This window comes from Synchiropus splendidus, chromosome 6 (assembly GCF_027744825.2).
Source record: "Synchiropus splendidus isolate RoL2022-P1 chromosome 6, RoL_Sspl_1.0, whole genome shotgun sequence".
Classification (NCBI taxonomy): domain Eukaryota; kingdom Metazoa; phylum Chordata; class Actinopteri; order Syngnathiformes; family Callionymidae; genus Synchiropus; species Synchiropus splendidus.
The window spans coordinates 18,007,229-18,022,459 of NC_071339.1; the positions used below are offsets into that span (position 1 = coordinate 18,007,229).

At 46.8% G+C, this 15,231-nt stretch overlaps 2 protein-coding genes across 3 annotated transcripts; both read right to left on the bottom strand.

Annotated features, from left to right (window-relative positions):
- Positions 1-808: 808 nt before the first annotated feature.
- sdc4 (syndecan 4) lies at positions 809-6,561 on the bottom strand. 2 transcript variants are annotated; one of them, XM_053869282.1, is made up of 5 exons: positions 6,341-6,561; positions 2,746-2,929; positions 2,637-2,680; positions 2,382-2,574; positions 809-2,290 (listed from the first exon to the last, which is right to left on the bottom strand). In XM_053869282.1, exons 1-5 carry the CDS (start codon positions 6,392-6,394, stop codon positions 2,139-2,141), a joined length of 627 nt encoding a protein of 208 aa, XP_053725257.1. In that variant the 5' UTR covers positions 6,395-6,561; the 3' UTR covers positions 809-2,138. The 2 variants fall into 2 exon arrangements, with proteins under 2 accessions (XP_053725257.1, XP_053725255.1); XM_053869280.1 differs by having other exon boundaries at positions 812-2,290; positions 2,746-2,932.
- Positions 6,562-8,209: 1,648 nt separating this feature from the next.
- LOC128760099 (putative leucine-rich repeat-containing protein DDB_G0290503) lies at positions 8,210-14,757 on the bottom strand. Its single transcript, XM_053867095.1, has one exon. It carries the CDS (start codon positions 14,568-14,570, stop codon positions 8,925-8,927), a length of 5,646 nt encoding a protein of 1,881 aa, XP_053723070.1. The 5' UTR covers positions 14,571-14,757; the 3' UTR covers positions 8,210-8,924.
- Positions 14,758-15,231: the final 474 nt, after the last annotated feature.

Sequence of the window (15,231 nt, forward strand, 5' to 3'; positions counted from 1 at the left end):
GGTCTCATCATCTTCATCATCATCACTATCATCATCGTCTTCACCAGTGTTGGCAATAACTGCGCTCCGAACTGACGTCACCATCTCCATAACTATCATTTAACATCATTTAATCATAATGTTCCATCATCTTCATAATTTCTCTATTGTGGGAAGAATGACGTCTATCTAATCTAATGAAATTTAATCAACGTCGTCTTCACCAAAACCATCATCTTCATCGCTATCACATAACTTTCCCATCATCTTCAACATTATCAGAAATACACGCTTGAAAGTGAAAAGGCAGGGGAAAAAAACACGTGCAGTTTCCGATGTTTAAAACTTGGTCAGTCGCCACTGACGTTTCCTTCACACTTTGTAACGCCACCCAGCGGACAGTAGGTGAATTCCACAATAGCCTCCGCTGAGCCAAAGCGAGCGCCATCTACTGGGTGACGTTTTCGCTTTGGACTGGTGATGAGAAATCCCTTGAAGCGGGGAAGCCACTTGACAACGTCAGGGTAAAGGGAAATGACGTCACACTCCGCCATGGCTCCTCAAGAGTGTTCTTCCCAAACACAGCGTTACATGTGATTCATGCTGTATCAGCACAAGCAGCTTTCCTATCAAATGAGATGTTGTAATAGTGCAGCTTTCCCCACTCAGCTTCACTTGTCACATTTTCCCCCAAAGTACTCACTTGTAGCCATCAACAGTTAACAAGGCAAAACATGCTTTCTGTGTTCTGTCAATGAGGACCTACTACATTATCCTGCGTGAAGTCAAACAGAGTTTTATGCAGCGTCAGGCCACTGTTCGCACAAAGAAACAATCTGAGACGTTATTCTTGTGAATTGAAAAAAAAAAAAAAAAAGCTTTATTTCAATAACAGAAGCTGCTTGAACCAACGACTCGTCGGTTTCACATTTGAGACCAAAGCAGCAGAACAAACTGTCGGCCACAAACATCTCTTTCTACAGTGGAGAGAGAACCTTGATATAAAAACGTCTAAAAAGATAAAAACTCTCAAAATTTCAACTATTAGTCAGAAATCTCAAACTAGCACGTAGAAAAACGTTCACATGTACAACAGCACCACCTGAAGTAAGGCAATAAAGTTACTGGACAGTTAAATACTACAAAAGTGAAGCTACAAAATTAGTGTTTCCGTTGTATCAAAACTTTACAAACTATTTGGCATTTAAATATTTGGTAGCTGGTTGTCAGCGCCATGTGTCGCAAAGTACCGTGAAATCATTTCTCTTTTTTCCAGTTTCACATTTGTATCTAAATATTATTTACAGATTTGAGGCAGTGTCAGCTAGCGATGCAGCCGCCAAAGAAATGTCAGCGACAAACCGGTGCATCACGGGTAGCTTATGGACCCGAATAACTCAACAGTTGTGTAGCTTATCGACAAAACACGGACTAAACCCTCACTTAAAAAGTGTCTTGAATAAACATCTGAGTTAGCGTTTCTCGTAGATTTAAAAATAAAATATGAATCTAGCTACGCAGGCTAAGTCACGCTCATGCTGAAGATTCATTTTCTTGACTAGCATTCGTACCATTTTACTGCAAGAGAGGTGAAAATGTTCCGCCCACAGGTGGCAGGACAGTCGAGGCCTTGGACCCCGGTGTGGTGAGATATGTGGCAAATGCCAAGTAGCTTGAAATTAAACGGAGTGGCAAAAAAAAAAAAAAAACAACCTGCAGGTGTGTGCGTGGCATGCTGCATGCCGGAGTGTCTCATTTTGAGGAAACTAATATTTTTGAAATTTTTGTCAAACAGAAAGTAGAACTTTGAAATGCCACTATGTCCTGCTGTGAACATATGAACGAAGCTGCTTACGCACACTGCGCTTGCGTTAACTTTAGTGACGTCCCTCTCAAATGATACAATTTCCCTTTAAAAAAACATGCCGGACGAGTGATGATTGACAGCTGATTGAGGCGTGGAGGCTCAATGGTTGAAATGTTGATCAATAACAATAAAAATAGACATTTGAGAGAAATAAATAAAGGTTTAGCGACAGCGCTCGCCATGTCCACGCGCTTGCATAATTTCCTGTCTGATGGACTCCGATTGGTCCGCAGTGCACTGAGAGTGTCGAAGCAGGAAGTCAGTCGTGAGGATGAAAGGAGGAAGAGGCAATTTAGGCGTAGATCTCGGCGGTGGCCGCTTTGGTGTAGATGGGCTTCCTGACCAGGTCGTAGCTGCCCTCGTCCTTCTTCTTCATGCGGTGGACCAGCAGCAGCACCAGCAGCACTGCCAGCAGCAGGCAGAGGGCGCCACCCACCACTAGAGCTGCAAGAGCACAACCAGTTAGACCTCTGACATCACTTCCTGTTCTACACACGCCACCATCATCATCTGCTACATCAGACCAGACACTGACCTGCCAGGACCTCTGTCTTGTTGAGGATGCTCTCCTCGGCCGTGTGTGCCATGAGCACATTAGACATCAGCTCGTCGTTCGGCTCGCTCTTGTCAATTGAGATCTCGTTGCTGTTGCGTACCAGGTCGATCTCATTGACTGTCGGTCTCACGGGGCGCTGGACTTCTGGAATCCTGTTGTCGTTGACGTTGGGCTACAATAAAACACGAGCGTCAGCCTCAGACACCGGAGATGGGACGACTTGAGCTTACTCACCGTGGAAGAAGGCAGTGGCCTTTGTCCGGGCGTCGTGCTCGGTTCTACACAAAATAAAACACAATTCAGACCAAAGACTACTTATACGTGGCGTCTTGTCAGCACGCACCAATGTCGCCCGACCCGGAGAAGTCATCCTCGTCTTCGTCCTCATCGTCATAATTGGGATAATAATCGTCATCATCCTGGTCGATGGCAAAGTCTCCCGACGACTCCACATCATCCTCCAAGTACGACATCCTGGCCACGCCCAGCGAGGACTTCATGGGCATCCAGGTCTCCGTCTCCCGGACCTGCTGAGACCGTGAGGTCAGATGGGCAAGAGGTTAGTGACCCACAATGAGGCTTTGAGTGCAAAAACTAGAAGAAGGAATATGAAATCAGAAATATGATTTGATGGCTTCTTCGACACAGTTTCACAGCGGCAGGGGATCAACCTTCCTGTCTGCATGAGTCATGCCATGTGTTAATTGCAGGTCATTGGCTCGAGAGGCACCATCAAGAGGGCGAGGGGGGGAGGTACAGCCGGGCAGCAAAGGGTCAGAGGTCAGTCCAGTGAATGTCATAATGCCAACCTTTTGATCTGCAGCCTCGTATGACCTCAGAAGTTTGAGGAACCTAGTCTCAGAGAAATAGACCGGCGATCGTACGTGGAAAGTTGCCACCAGGCAAAACCAGGAAGGGATTGAGGAACAACAAAGAGAGCAAGTGTGACTCTGTGAAATCAGAGGCGACTCGACTTGTGGCCTCAAATCTATTCAAGCTCTTTCAGAGATCAGAATGTGGAGTTGAAAGGATGAGGAGGGCAAGGGATTCAGATCAGCCTGCAGGAGGGAGCTCTCCCCCTCCCTCCGTCCCCCCACCTGCCCCGCAACATTCCAGAACCCAAGGGATTTTATAGGAGAGCGAACAGAAACTCCGGACGCTTTATTAAATCCTGGTGACACACATGCATGGTTGGTCTGAACCAGGACCACGATGGGTCAAATCTCCCAGATTCCCAAGACACATTCCTGTCATTCCGCTTGGAAACACTGAAAGAACTTCTTGAAGCTCAACTTCATGAACAAGGAAATAGGAGGACAGAAGTCACATGGAAGCAACTCGAGTTGAACCGTCTGTGCCGAGGCACGCTGGGGCCATGAGGGAAGCCTGTTCGAGGGTGGAGCATGGACTCGGAAGAGAGACGTTCACCTTGTTAAACACACAGCAACCGGGTTTAGATGGCCTTTGCTCTTCGGAATAATTTGGGATTTAGGATCATCTTTCATTGATGGAGTCGGCCATATCCGTATTAAGGTTTGCCATTTGTTTTAGATGGTAAGAAAGATGGTTGGAGCGCATTATGTCAACTTCACCACACTATTCCGGCCGGTGGAAGCCCACCTGAAAATGATGTCACCACCCAAACTTTCCATATCCATCAGAGCTCATTGCTACGCATAGCTGTCCAGCTGATTGGAAATATGAACTCCAACCTTCCTTCATCACCTCTACAGGCACCAACACATTACACCTGCCCCGGTGAACATCCTGGGTGCTGATATGGAGAGGGTGGGATCATACAAGTATCTGAATGTTCACCTGAACAACAAACAGGACGGGACTAAAAACATGAACGCTCTTTTTAAAAAAGAAAGAGCAGAGCAGGCTGTTCCAGCTCAGGGGGGTGCGGGGAAGGCTCCTGAGGACCTTCTACGGCTCTGTGGTGGCATCAGCTATTTTCTATGGTGTATGGACGGCGACAGAAAGAGGCTGGACCAACTGGTGAAGAGGGATTCTAGACTCGGTAGAGGAGGTCGGAGACAGGAGGACCAAGCTGTCATCCATGATGGCCAGCCTGTCTCACCCCTCCATGACAACACCTTCAGTGGCAGGCTGATCCACCATCACTGCACCAAGGGGCGAGTTCACATTTTTTTAATTTATATAAATTATTATCTAAGCATTATCTATTTGTTTATATAGTCATGATATTTACTATATTATGAGTATTTGCCATGTTGTTTGAGAGACTTAACTTTTTTTGGCCGATGCTTTATGGATGTCTTAGACGTTGGTTGTGTATCTTTGATGTTTTTGATACGTGTCTGTGTCTTTGTCGTCATTGGCTGCTGAATTTCCCCACAGTGGGACTAATAAAGGCCAACTAAGCTAATCTAATTACACTGACTAGCAGACGACCAGTACACAATGGAGATAACATATGAACCCCCCTCTCTAAGGCAGGTGTCTCAGAGGTGTCCAGCAGAACTGGTCCACACTAGGCGCCCGCTCACTTCACAGCTCCGTGAGGAGGCGTGTCAGTGCTGCACAAGCATAGGAGCACTTGAGAAAAGACTGACCCCTTCAAGTGAGCAACCACCCCCCACCACCCCGCTCCAGAGTCCCAGGAAGGTCAAAGGGTCACATTCCAGAGAGGAAATGAAGGAAGCGAGGAGAGGGGTACGACTGAGGGGGTGTGCGTGTGGTCGGAGAAAGAGCCAGGGGGTCGCATCACACCATTTGTGAGCTACTGAACGATCTGAGGAAGGAGGCATCACACTTCCCAAGAAAGCCTGTGGGGGACACAGCTCGAACATGGACGCACAGGCAGGCTGGTGCTTTGCAAGAGTGTAGATCCAGATGGTCATGTGACTCAGGTGAGCTTCAGACATGAAAGATGTCAGGCCCGGTTTATTTGGGGGGCAGGAAAGGAGGACACCCCAGTCACAGGTTCACATTCTGCCACTGATCAGTCATCTGGTCACTGGAGTGACTTCCCACTCACCACTGTTTGGACATAAAGAGCTGAGGCATTCCCTAGTCAGATAGGAGGCAAGACCCACCTCTGGCTTCATGAAGTCTGATACCACCCCAGAGTGAGGGGCTGAGGGGATCCAAATTCCTGTCAGCTGTGAGGGACCACTTTGCTTTAGCTCCGGAGAGTGGACATGGTGACCCACGGCACCAGACGCTGACCAAGCATGTGATACGAGCCCAATGTGGGTTCTGAAATGACCTGACCTTGAGGGAACCACAACCTTGATCTGACTTCCATAGAACCCAGGGACTGAACGCGGTTCAGTTAGACTAACATTCTTGTGAGGTGACGCCACAGGCGGACAGGACACGACCCGGAAGTGAGAAGACGTCCAGACATCAGGGAGACGTTAAAACAGCCTCAAAAAAGTGATGTCACGTCCACGGTTCACTCCGTTCAGCATCAGAACATATTCCACTGGCGCTCACGTTCAGCCACGTGATTTGCTCTCAGACAGGCGGTGGAAGGCTGAATCAAAGCACAAGTCAACAACTGACTCACCTGAGTCATTCACTGCCTCGGGGCTCCATTTTGGGTCGTTTCGGAAAAGTCTCGAGCCGATTGACGGAAGACTAGAAGTTCTGAGCCACAAACACGTCTCGAGTTTCAGAACAAGTTCCACGACTGGCAGAAGTTACTGAGGTCCAAACCCCGGTGAAACAATCGAACCTGAACCACTTCACTTTCCTGTTCTACATCACTAAATCAAAGTTAGTCACCCACTCATCAACAACCGACCCGCAGAAACTTTTCTCTCGCCATTACGCAGTATTTTCCAACTTTGTCGAGAGGAAACCGGACGCAGAACACTCGCATTGGAGAAAAGGACGCCAGTTTGGACTTCGGATCGGAACCAGCAGCGAGTTTAATGGCGCTGACGAACACACAGAAAGCAACTCACCGACTCTGAGAAGGCGGAGGCGGAGAGAAGCAGCACGACGCATAGGTGGATCATGGCGATTCCGAGCCCAGATTCCAAGCGTGTGGTAGCCGAAGAAACAAACTTGACTGCGGACAGGAAAACTGACAACCCCGTGGATCGGGAATCTCTTCGTTCTTCCGCGGTGGAATATAGTTCGGAAAATCCGCCTCTCAGTCTTCTTCTGCTGGTGGTCCGCGGAGTGATCCGCCTATATATGTTTGCGTGCTCGCCGCCACCCAACCAGCGACTGGCATTTCTATTACGTCATCCGCTACCTCCAAGATTTACGGGAAGTCCTTCATGGTCAACAGGTTGGAACACCCACATCAGACATGTTTTTACATCTTCCTCTATTAAAATGTTAACTTTTACATCAGAGTCATTTGAGTTGCGTCGCGTTTTTGTCCCCATTGCGAGCAATAACTGATTATAGTTACATAACGGGTGAAGTCTTGTGATTCACGTCTCATGTCGGGTTCACATAACTATTTCCATCATACATCTGTAGAATTTAATTTTAATTTGACATGAAACTATGACCCCCACTCGACGACCACCGATGTCATCGTGTCAGAACTATCAGTCAGTATGAGAACAACAACAACAGACGTGACTTCCACACTTGAACCACTTGAGGCTCGACAGAAGAAACAGACTGAAACGCCTCGGAATGTTTGTGGAATTCACATGAAGTGTTGGACTTCCTGTGGAACTGCCCGATTCCTCCTCCTCTCACGTCACTTTCCGGAAAAGCGCCGCAACATCTGCAGTGGTCCAAAATCAAAACCGGCTCAAACAAACATTCACACTAGTGACTCACACAAAGAAACGTAAGTGAAAATAGGAACCAAAACTACAGTCACAGACACTACTGGGGCAATACAAAAGGGAAACAGATGAACATGAATTTGTATCTAATTCTATTAGGCACAAAACAAAACAAAGAAATATCTAACACACATAAATTAGATATATGGTATTTCTATTCGTTTTCCACGTTCTGTGTTGTTCTTCCCCTCCAGCTATTGATAAATGATTCTTAAATGAGATGTCTTAATGTGAAGCACTCATTTCAATAGTTTCTTGTCCCTCAAAATAAACAGTATTTGAATGTAATAACGTGCCTTCATGTCATATTTACATTTTAGTCATAGTCATGTTTCCAAGACATTCAACACTTTAAAAGACCTTCCAATTGTTATGATTTATTCTAAGAGTTTGACATATATATATATTTTTCTTTTCTTCATCAATATTTTTATTCTTTAAAACATTTAGCAAAAGATAATGAGAACAGACAAAAATTAAAGTAATACAAAGTACAAATTTTGACATGATCTGCCCCACCTCTCTCCAATAGCTTTGTCATTTTGGGCATTCCCATAGACAATGTATGAGAGTACCTTGTCTTTCAACACATTTTATACAAGTGTCAGGGATGTTGGGAGACCAACTATTACACAAAGCTGCATAAAATAATGAAAAGATGTGAATGTATGGGGTTTTCTTGATTTGTAGGTGGAGGTTCAGTATTGGTCAGTTTGTAGTTTGATAATTCAGCAAAAAAAAGTGTTCGGACACCCTCTGCATTCTTCTGTGTCCTTGTGGCAGGACTACTAAATATTAATGTGATGGTTTTTGTTATGCTCATTCATGAAGGTCGATCCAAATGCAAGAGACCAGGCGAGAGCTCAGAAAGGGTTTAATCCAACAAGGTTGAAGACAAGGAGGTGAGACAAAAATATTAAAGTCAAACACCAACAAAAAGTGCTACGCTAAGAAGGAATCAAACTCTGACAAAGAAACATGGACTTTACTTGACTTGGACTTGATGACATGAGGCGACAGAGGGTATGTACTCACGAGGAACAGAGGGGCAGACAATGACGGGATTAGGGGGAGAGACAAAACAGATGTTGTACAGACAGGAGGATGTGACAATCACTTTAAAGCAGGAAGTAACCAACCAAACATAACTAACTAGCATAACATAATGACATTTGTTGACTTTGACTTTGTATTTAAGATTTTCTATTTGTCTGTTTGCCATGCCTTTTCAATCGCAAGATTTTCATGATATTTGAGATGAAGTCCAAATTTAAAGGTGCAAGGTACCAAAACTAGTTCCCACCTCTGAATATTAAGGATATGTCACAGAGTAATTACACTCCTTTTTTATGATATTTTGGGGACAGTTTTATCAAATTTAACACTTGTTCTTGTCTCTTGGGTGCATGGCCCTCACAGCAGTCACAGTATAGAATGCCATTGTGACCTCCTCGCAAATGTAATCGCCCACCCCTGATCCAAGCCTTACTGATATATACAACTCTTCCAGAGCCCTTACCAAGGCTAGACTTCTGCAGAGGCGCTGGCTTACTGTGTGTATCCATGGGACAATGTCTTTGTGTCCATGCTGTGTATGAGTGGACCAATACAAGCTACATTTGACTGACACTCAGCTTTGATTGGTTTATTTCACTGACAGGTAATGAATTACAAAGGGTCACCACGACCCTGACACGCACCAGTCGACCTGCAGGACAGAGGGTGAAGCCTTCCATCAGTACGGCAGCGGAGACGCGTCTCCAATGGAACAGTTGCACCCGAGCAGTGGGTAGGCGTAATCCCATAGGATGCCGTTGCCGGTGATCTCCATGAGCATGACATGGGAGAAGAGTGCAGCTGAGGAGTAGTACCCAACAACGCGTCCCATTCTCCACACACAGTTAGCGCACCGGTTCAAGAGATTTGGGTTGTGTCCAACACTGCCTGAAGACATCATGAGGTCTTCAGCCTGGGTTGCAACATCGTCCAGGAGGTGCTGACTGTTTGTTGGTACGTCAGACGACATCAACAATAGGCCACTCCGCAGTTGTGGATCCATGCTGGGTAGTATCCTCAGGAGGTTCTCATCAAACCTGTGACCTTCGTGGTGTCTGTGCTCCTCATAGAAGAACTGATGGATGTTATCTCCAGGTGCTGGCTCTACATCTGGCATTTCAACTGACTCCTCTCTGATGTGTGAAGAAGAGACACACTCCTCATGATGTGTCTCATCCAAAGGTGGTATCTCCAAATGTCCGTTAATGTCAGTCTCTTCCATGGGAATCTCCACAAAACTGAAGTTCATGTCTTCTGGTGGTATCTGTTCCGCACGAAGAATCGATATGTCGAGAGGTTCCTCGCCCTCTTCATGCTCTCCAGGGAACGTCTCTGAAAAGCTTTGGCTGATGTCTTCAGTGGACATCTCGAAGTTGTTTTCGTCTTCAGGCAGAACATGAGCGACATGTCGCTCAACTCTCTCCAGCTCTGAGCGAAGTCTGTTGATGGCACAATCCTTCTCCATCAGCAGGGCCTCTAATTCGGATTCCTTTGCTACAAGCTTTCTGGCATCTTCTTCCTTGTGCGTGACTTCATTTCTGAGGCATTCATTTTCTCTTCTGGTCTCCACCAACAGATTTTCCTGCAATGTTGCTTGAGCGATAAGAGTATCCGTGCTCTGGTCTTTGGTGTAGATCTCCTCCGTCAGGCAGCAGAGTTCCTGCTCTTTCTCCCTCAGCAGAGATTTCAGTTCCAGCAGCTCTGCGTCAAGCGTCTCTCTGTGCTCCTTCTGATCCGCAATTTCTTTTCTCAGACTTTCATTCTCCTTCCTCGCCCCCTCCAGGAGAGACTTGTGTATGTGTTCTTGGCCACAAATCTCTTCTCTGTGCTCATTGAAGGAGCAGATTTCCTGTTTTAGTCTGCCAATTTCTGCATCCTTCTCAGTCACTAGAGATGTCAGTTTCGATACCTCAACGTCCAGAGTCATTTCCTGGTACAAACTCACCCCGGTCAGGAGTTCTTTCTCCTGCTGCTTCTCTAGCTGAACGTTCAGATCTTTGTTCAACATTTTCAGGTTGCTGGAGTGGGTCTCATACTCTGCGACCACAGTTTTTAGATAACCAACTTCCTCATTTGCCTTTTTTAACTGCTCATTCTTCTCACTCAGGAGGATGTCTGCTTCTTGCAGTTGATCCTGAAACTCTCGCACTTCTCTTTGCAGTCTTTCAACCTCTCGTCTGTGCTTGTCCTGCAAGGATGTTTGCTGCTGCAGCTCCGCATTGAGTCTGTCATTCTGATCACTGAGCATCTTGTTGCCCTTATGAAGGCTGTCCACATTGTGCTTCAACATCTTGATTTCTGCACAGTCGGCCTCTCTCTGCGCTTCAATATCGGCTAGTTTCTGTGACACCATATGGACCTCTGCTTCTTGACTCTTGAGGCTCTGCACTTCGTCTCTTAGACTCTGGTTCTCCTTCTCCACGCGGTTCATCATCGTGTCTTTGGTGCTGGATTCAGCAACAAGACTATCTGCATTTTCGTGCATTTGTTTGACCTGCACGATGAGTCGGTCAATGTAGTGTTCCTTCTGGTACACCTGAGTCTTCAGTTTAGACACTTCATCATCGAGATTTTCAATGTTCTCGTCGCTGTGGCAGATCTCTGACCTCAGACTGTCGTTCTCCTCCTCGGCCTCATGCAGCAGCGATTTGAGCTTGGACATTTCTGCCGCCAAAGTTTCTCTGTTGTTGTCGCTGGTGGCCATCTCTCTGGTCAGTCTGTCCAAATCCTGCTCCTTCTCCAGCAGTCGCTTCCGGTTTTTCATCACCTCTGCCTCCAGTGCATCCTTATCTCGGTTCACCAAGTTGAGGTCTGACTTCATGCTCTCAATGACCTGGTCTTTCTCCTGCAGCCGTTGACGGTTTTCCAACACCTCCGCTGCCAGTGTGTCCTTATCTCTGTTCACCAAGTTGAGGTCCAACCTTAGTCCCTCAATGACCTGGTCCCTCTCTGGCAGCCGCTGATGATTTCTGGCCCCAACAATCTCCACCTCGCCTTTGTCTTGGTTCATCAAGTTGAGCTCTGACCTCATGCTGTCAATGTCCTGGTCCTTCTCCAGCAGACGCTGATGGTTTTTGGCCATCTCAGCCTGCAGCTCTTTTTTGTCTTGTCTTACCAAGTTGAGCTCTGACCTCAGGCTCTCAATGTCCTGGTCCTTCTCCAACAGTTGCTGACTGTTTTCAGCCACCTGAGCCTCCAGTGCATCTTTGTGTCGCTTCACCAAGTTCAGATCCAATCTCAGTTTCTCTAAGTCCTGCTCCTTCTTCAATAGCTGTTGATGGTTTTCAGCCACCTCAACCTCCAACTGGTCTTTGTCTTGGTTCACCAAGTTGAGGTCTGACCTCAGGCTCTTAATGACTTGGTCCTTCTCCTGTAGCTGCCGATGGTTTTCAACCACCTCATCCTCCAGTGCACCCTTATCTCGGTTCACCAAGTTGAGGTGCGACCTCAGTTTCTCACTGCCCTGAACCTTCTCTGGCAGCCGCTGATGGCTATCGGTCCCCCCAATCTCCACCTCGTCTTTGTCTTGGTTCATCAAGTTGAGCTCTGATCCCATGCTGTCAATGTCCTGGTCCTTCTCCAGCAGACGCTGGCGGTTTTTGGCCACCTCAGCCTCCAACTCTTTTTTGTCTCGGTTCGCCAAGTTGAGCTCTGACCTCAAGCTCTCAATGTTCTGGTCCTTCTCCAACAGTTGCTGACTGTTTTCAACCACCTGAGCCTCCAGTACATCTTTGTGTTGGTTCACCAAGTTCAGATCTAATCTCAGTTTCTCTAAGTCCTGCTCCTTCTTCAATAGCTGTTGATGGTTTTCTGCCACCTCAACCTCCAGCTGGTCTTTGTCTTGGTTGACCAAGTTGAGCTCTGACCTCAGGCTGTCAATGTCCTTCTCCTTCTCCAGCAGACGCTGATGGTTTTCGGCCCCCCTAATCTCCACGGCATCTTTGTCTTGGTTCATCAAGTTGAGCTCTGACCTCATGCTGTCAATGTCCTGGTCCTTCTCCAGCAGACGCTGATGGTTTTTGGCCACCTCAGTCTCCAGCTCTTTTTTGTTTTGTTTTACCAAGTTGAGTTCTGACCTCAGGCTCTCAATGTCCTGGTCCTTCTCCAACAGTTGCTGACTGTTTTCAGCCACCTGAGCCTCCAGTGCATCTTTGTGTCGGTTCACCAAGTTCAGATCCAATCGCAGTTTCTCTAAGTCCTGCTCCTTCTTCAATAGCTGTTGATGGTTTTCGGCCACCTGAACCACCAGTTGGTCTTTGTCTTGGTTCACCATGTTGAGGTCTGACCTCAGGCTGTCAATATCCTTCTCCTTCTCCTCCAGGCGCTGATGGTTTTCGGTCATCTCAGCTTCCAGCTCTTCTTTGTCTCTGTTCACCAAGTTGAGATCCAGCCTCAGTTTCTCAATGTTCTGGTCCTTCTCCTCCAAGCACTGATGGTTATCAGCCACCTCAGCCTGCAGCTCTTCTTTGTCTTGACTAACTAAGTTGAGGTTCGACCTCAGGGTCTCAATTTCCTGGTCCTTTTGGATCAGCAATGACTTGAGAGAAGAGGCTTCATCGTCAAGAGTTGCTCTCTTTGTATCCTTGACGTTAATCTCAACTTTGAGAGCATCATTCTCACTTTTGGCCTCCAGCAGCAGAGAACTGTGTTTCGCCACATCAGCTGCAAGAGCATTCAGCTCTGATCTGAGTCTGTCTGCATCCTGCTTCTCGTCCAGCAGCCAGGACTTCAGTTCGGAGATCTGGTTATTGAGACTTATAATGTTCTTGTCGCTGTGTGAGATCTGTGATCGCAAACTTTCTTTCTCCTCGTCTGCTTCCACCAGCCGAGACCGGAGTTTGGCAGCTTCTGCATCCACAGTCCCGATGTTCTCCTTGGTGTTGGAGATTTCTGCTTTGAGACGCTCAGTCTCGCTTTGTGATTGGAGCAGCAGAAGTTCCTTGTCAGTCACCTGAGCGAGCAGAGATTTGTGGTTCTGCACTAGAGTCTGGAATTCCAATCTCAATGATTCAAGCTCTTGTTCCTTGCTGAAGAGCTGAGACTTGACATTGGACACTTCTACATCAAGAGCTTCTATTTTCTCATCCTTAATTGTGAAGTCTTTCCTCAGACAGAGAATATCTTGCTCCTTCTCTTTAACAAGTGTCTTCAGGCTGTGCACCTCATCATCCAGCTTCTCTTTCACGCTGTCGTTGTTGTTTATCTCCTGTCTTAAACGGTCATTGTCTTTCTTGGTTTCAGTGAGGAGAAACTCATTTTTCGCAACCTCTGCATAAAGACTTGCACTGTTCTGCTTGGACACACCTACACTGTGCTCCTTCTGGACCAGCGTCGTCTTCATCCTGGTGAGCTCAGTGCACAGGGATTCCTGTTTCTCTGTGTTGACTGAGAGCTGACATCGCAGGTTGTCGTTCTCTTCTTGTGTGCTGACAAGAACAGACTTCAGTCGGTTCACCTCAGCTTGCAGGACATCTGTGTTCCCTCTCTCACGGGTGATCTCCTTCTTCAAAACATGAATCTGTTTCCGTGCTTCTGAAAGTCCAAAGACATTGTCACGTCTTTTACTGATGTTTTTGATTTCTAAGTGAAGCCGTTGGATCTCTTGCTCCTTTTCTGTGAGCGAAGATTTGAGCTGGGATAACTCCAGAGAAAGGGACGTCTTCTTCTTGATGTTGCTGTCGATCTCCGCCTGCAGACTTGTGGCAGCTTCATGCACCGTGTCTATCTCCAGCTTCATGGACTTGTTATCAGCTTTCAGGGTGACGATATCGGCTTGCTGTTTCTCATGCTGAGATTCCAGTTGGGTATTCTTGGCAATGAGATTTCGCTTTTCTTCATTTAGCATCCTTATACTGTCTGTTTGCTTCAGTAATTCTGACTTCAGTTCCTCCAGCTCATTTTTGCTTGTCAATGTGCTGCTGGATAAGTGCTGATGTACAACGGTCTCATTCTTCACCATCGCTGTCAGTCTCCTGTCAGTGGCACTATTGGTCCTTTGTTCCCTCAGATTAAGACCCTCCTCGGTCTGCCTATAGGGGGTGCCTACCTCCCTGTCTTTTGCCAATTCCACACGTTTGGCTTTGTGGGTACCAAACCTTGTCCACCCTTTGCACGAGGGGGATTCTGTTGACACGTTTCTTGGCTTTTTCTTCAGCTTTTCAATCTCAAAATCCAGCATCGTCTTGTCTGCTTTTCGTGCGGTGCTTCGCTCCTCACAGTTCGTACCATTGTTCCTCAGATTCTTTAGGAATTTGGACGGCAGCTTTTGAAGATCCGAAAAGGCCGACTGCTCAGAGACATATATTCTTCTTGATTCTCCGATCATGGTGAGGATCTGTTTTCGCTCAAGAGAGTGGCACTCGTCTGGCACGTGGGGAACGGCTTAATGTTCTCACTAGCTACTGTTAGAGTCTGTAAACCATGTTTACTGGCACCAGCAGACACTAGACCATGTTTCTCTCTTGACTCTGCCCTTAGCTCCTCATCAATATATAACCTGCCCTGGACCAAAGCCACTCACTCAAAGGACACACACAGACATGGAGCAGAATGTCAGTGACACTCAGGTGATGTCATAAGGATCTCATGGAGTCATCATGAAGAGAAGACTTGTTAATGATGACATGCCAAAGTACAGAACAACATGACACTCGGGACTAGAGTTTGTCACCTTAGGCGAGGAAGCACATAAGTGGTGCATCACAGGGATAGAAGAACCAGTAATCCATGTATTTGGAAGCAGTCAGAGAACAAAACTTCTCTTAACAATTGACAGACCGGTGGCCAAATATGCAATACGTCCACGGCAACATTCAGACACAAATGAGAGCAGAAGCTTTATTTGGTGCGGTGGTGACGTGTCGGTGCTACAGCTGCTAGATGATAGATGACATGAAACTGGTGTTGAAACTGAAGGCAGTGCTGCTTGGGCCATGCTCCCAAGCTGAGTTATGAGTACATGGTCTTGGCCATCTGAGACATTTCTT

Coding starts and splice junctions, on each gene's coding strand:
- sdc4 (XM_053869280.1), bottom strand. CDS start 6,394: ATGATCCACCTATGCGTCGTGCTGCTTCTCTCCGCCTCCGCCTTCTCA. Junction 2,681..2,745: donor CTCCGGGTCGGGCGACATTG/GTGCGTGCTGAC, acceptor TATTTTGTGTAG/AACCGAGCACGACGCCCGGA. Junction 2,291..2,381: donor CAAGACAGAGGTCCTGGCAG/GTCAGTGTCTGG, acceptor GTGCTCTTGCAG/CTCTAGTGGTGGGTGGCGCC.
- LOC128760099 (XM_053867095.1), bottom strand. CDS start 14,570: ATGATCGGAGAATCAAGAAGAATATATGTCTCTGAGCAGTCGGCCTTT.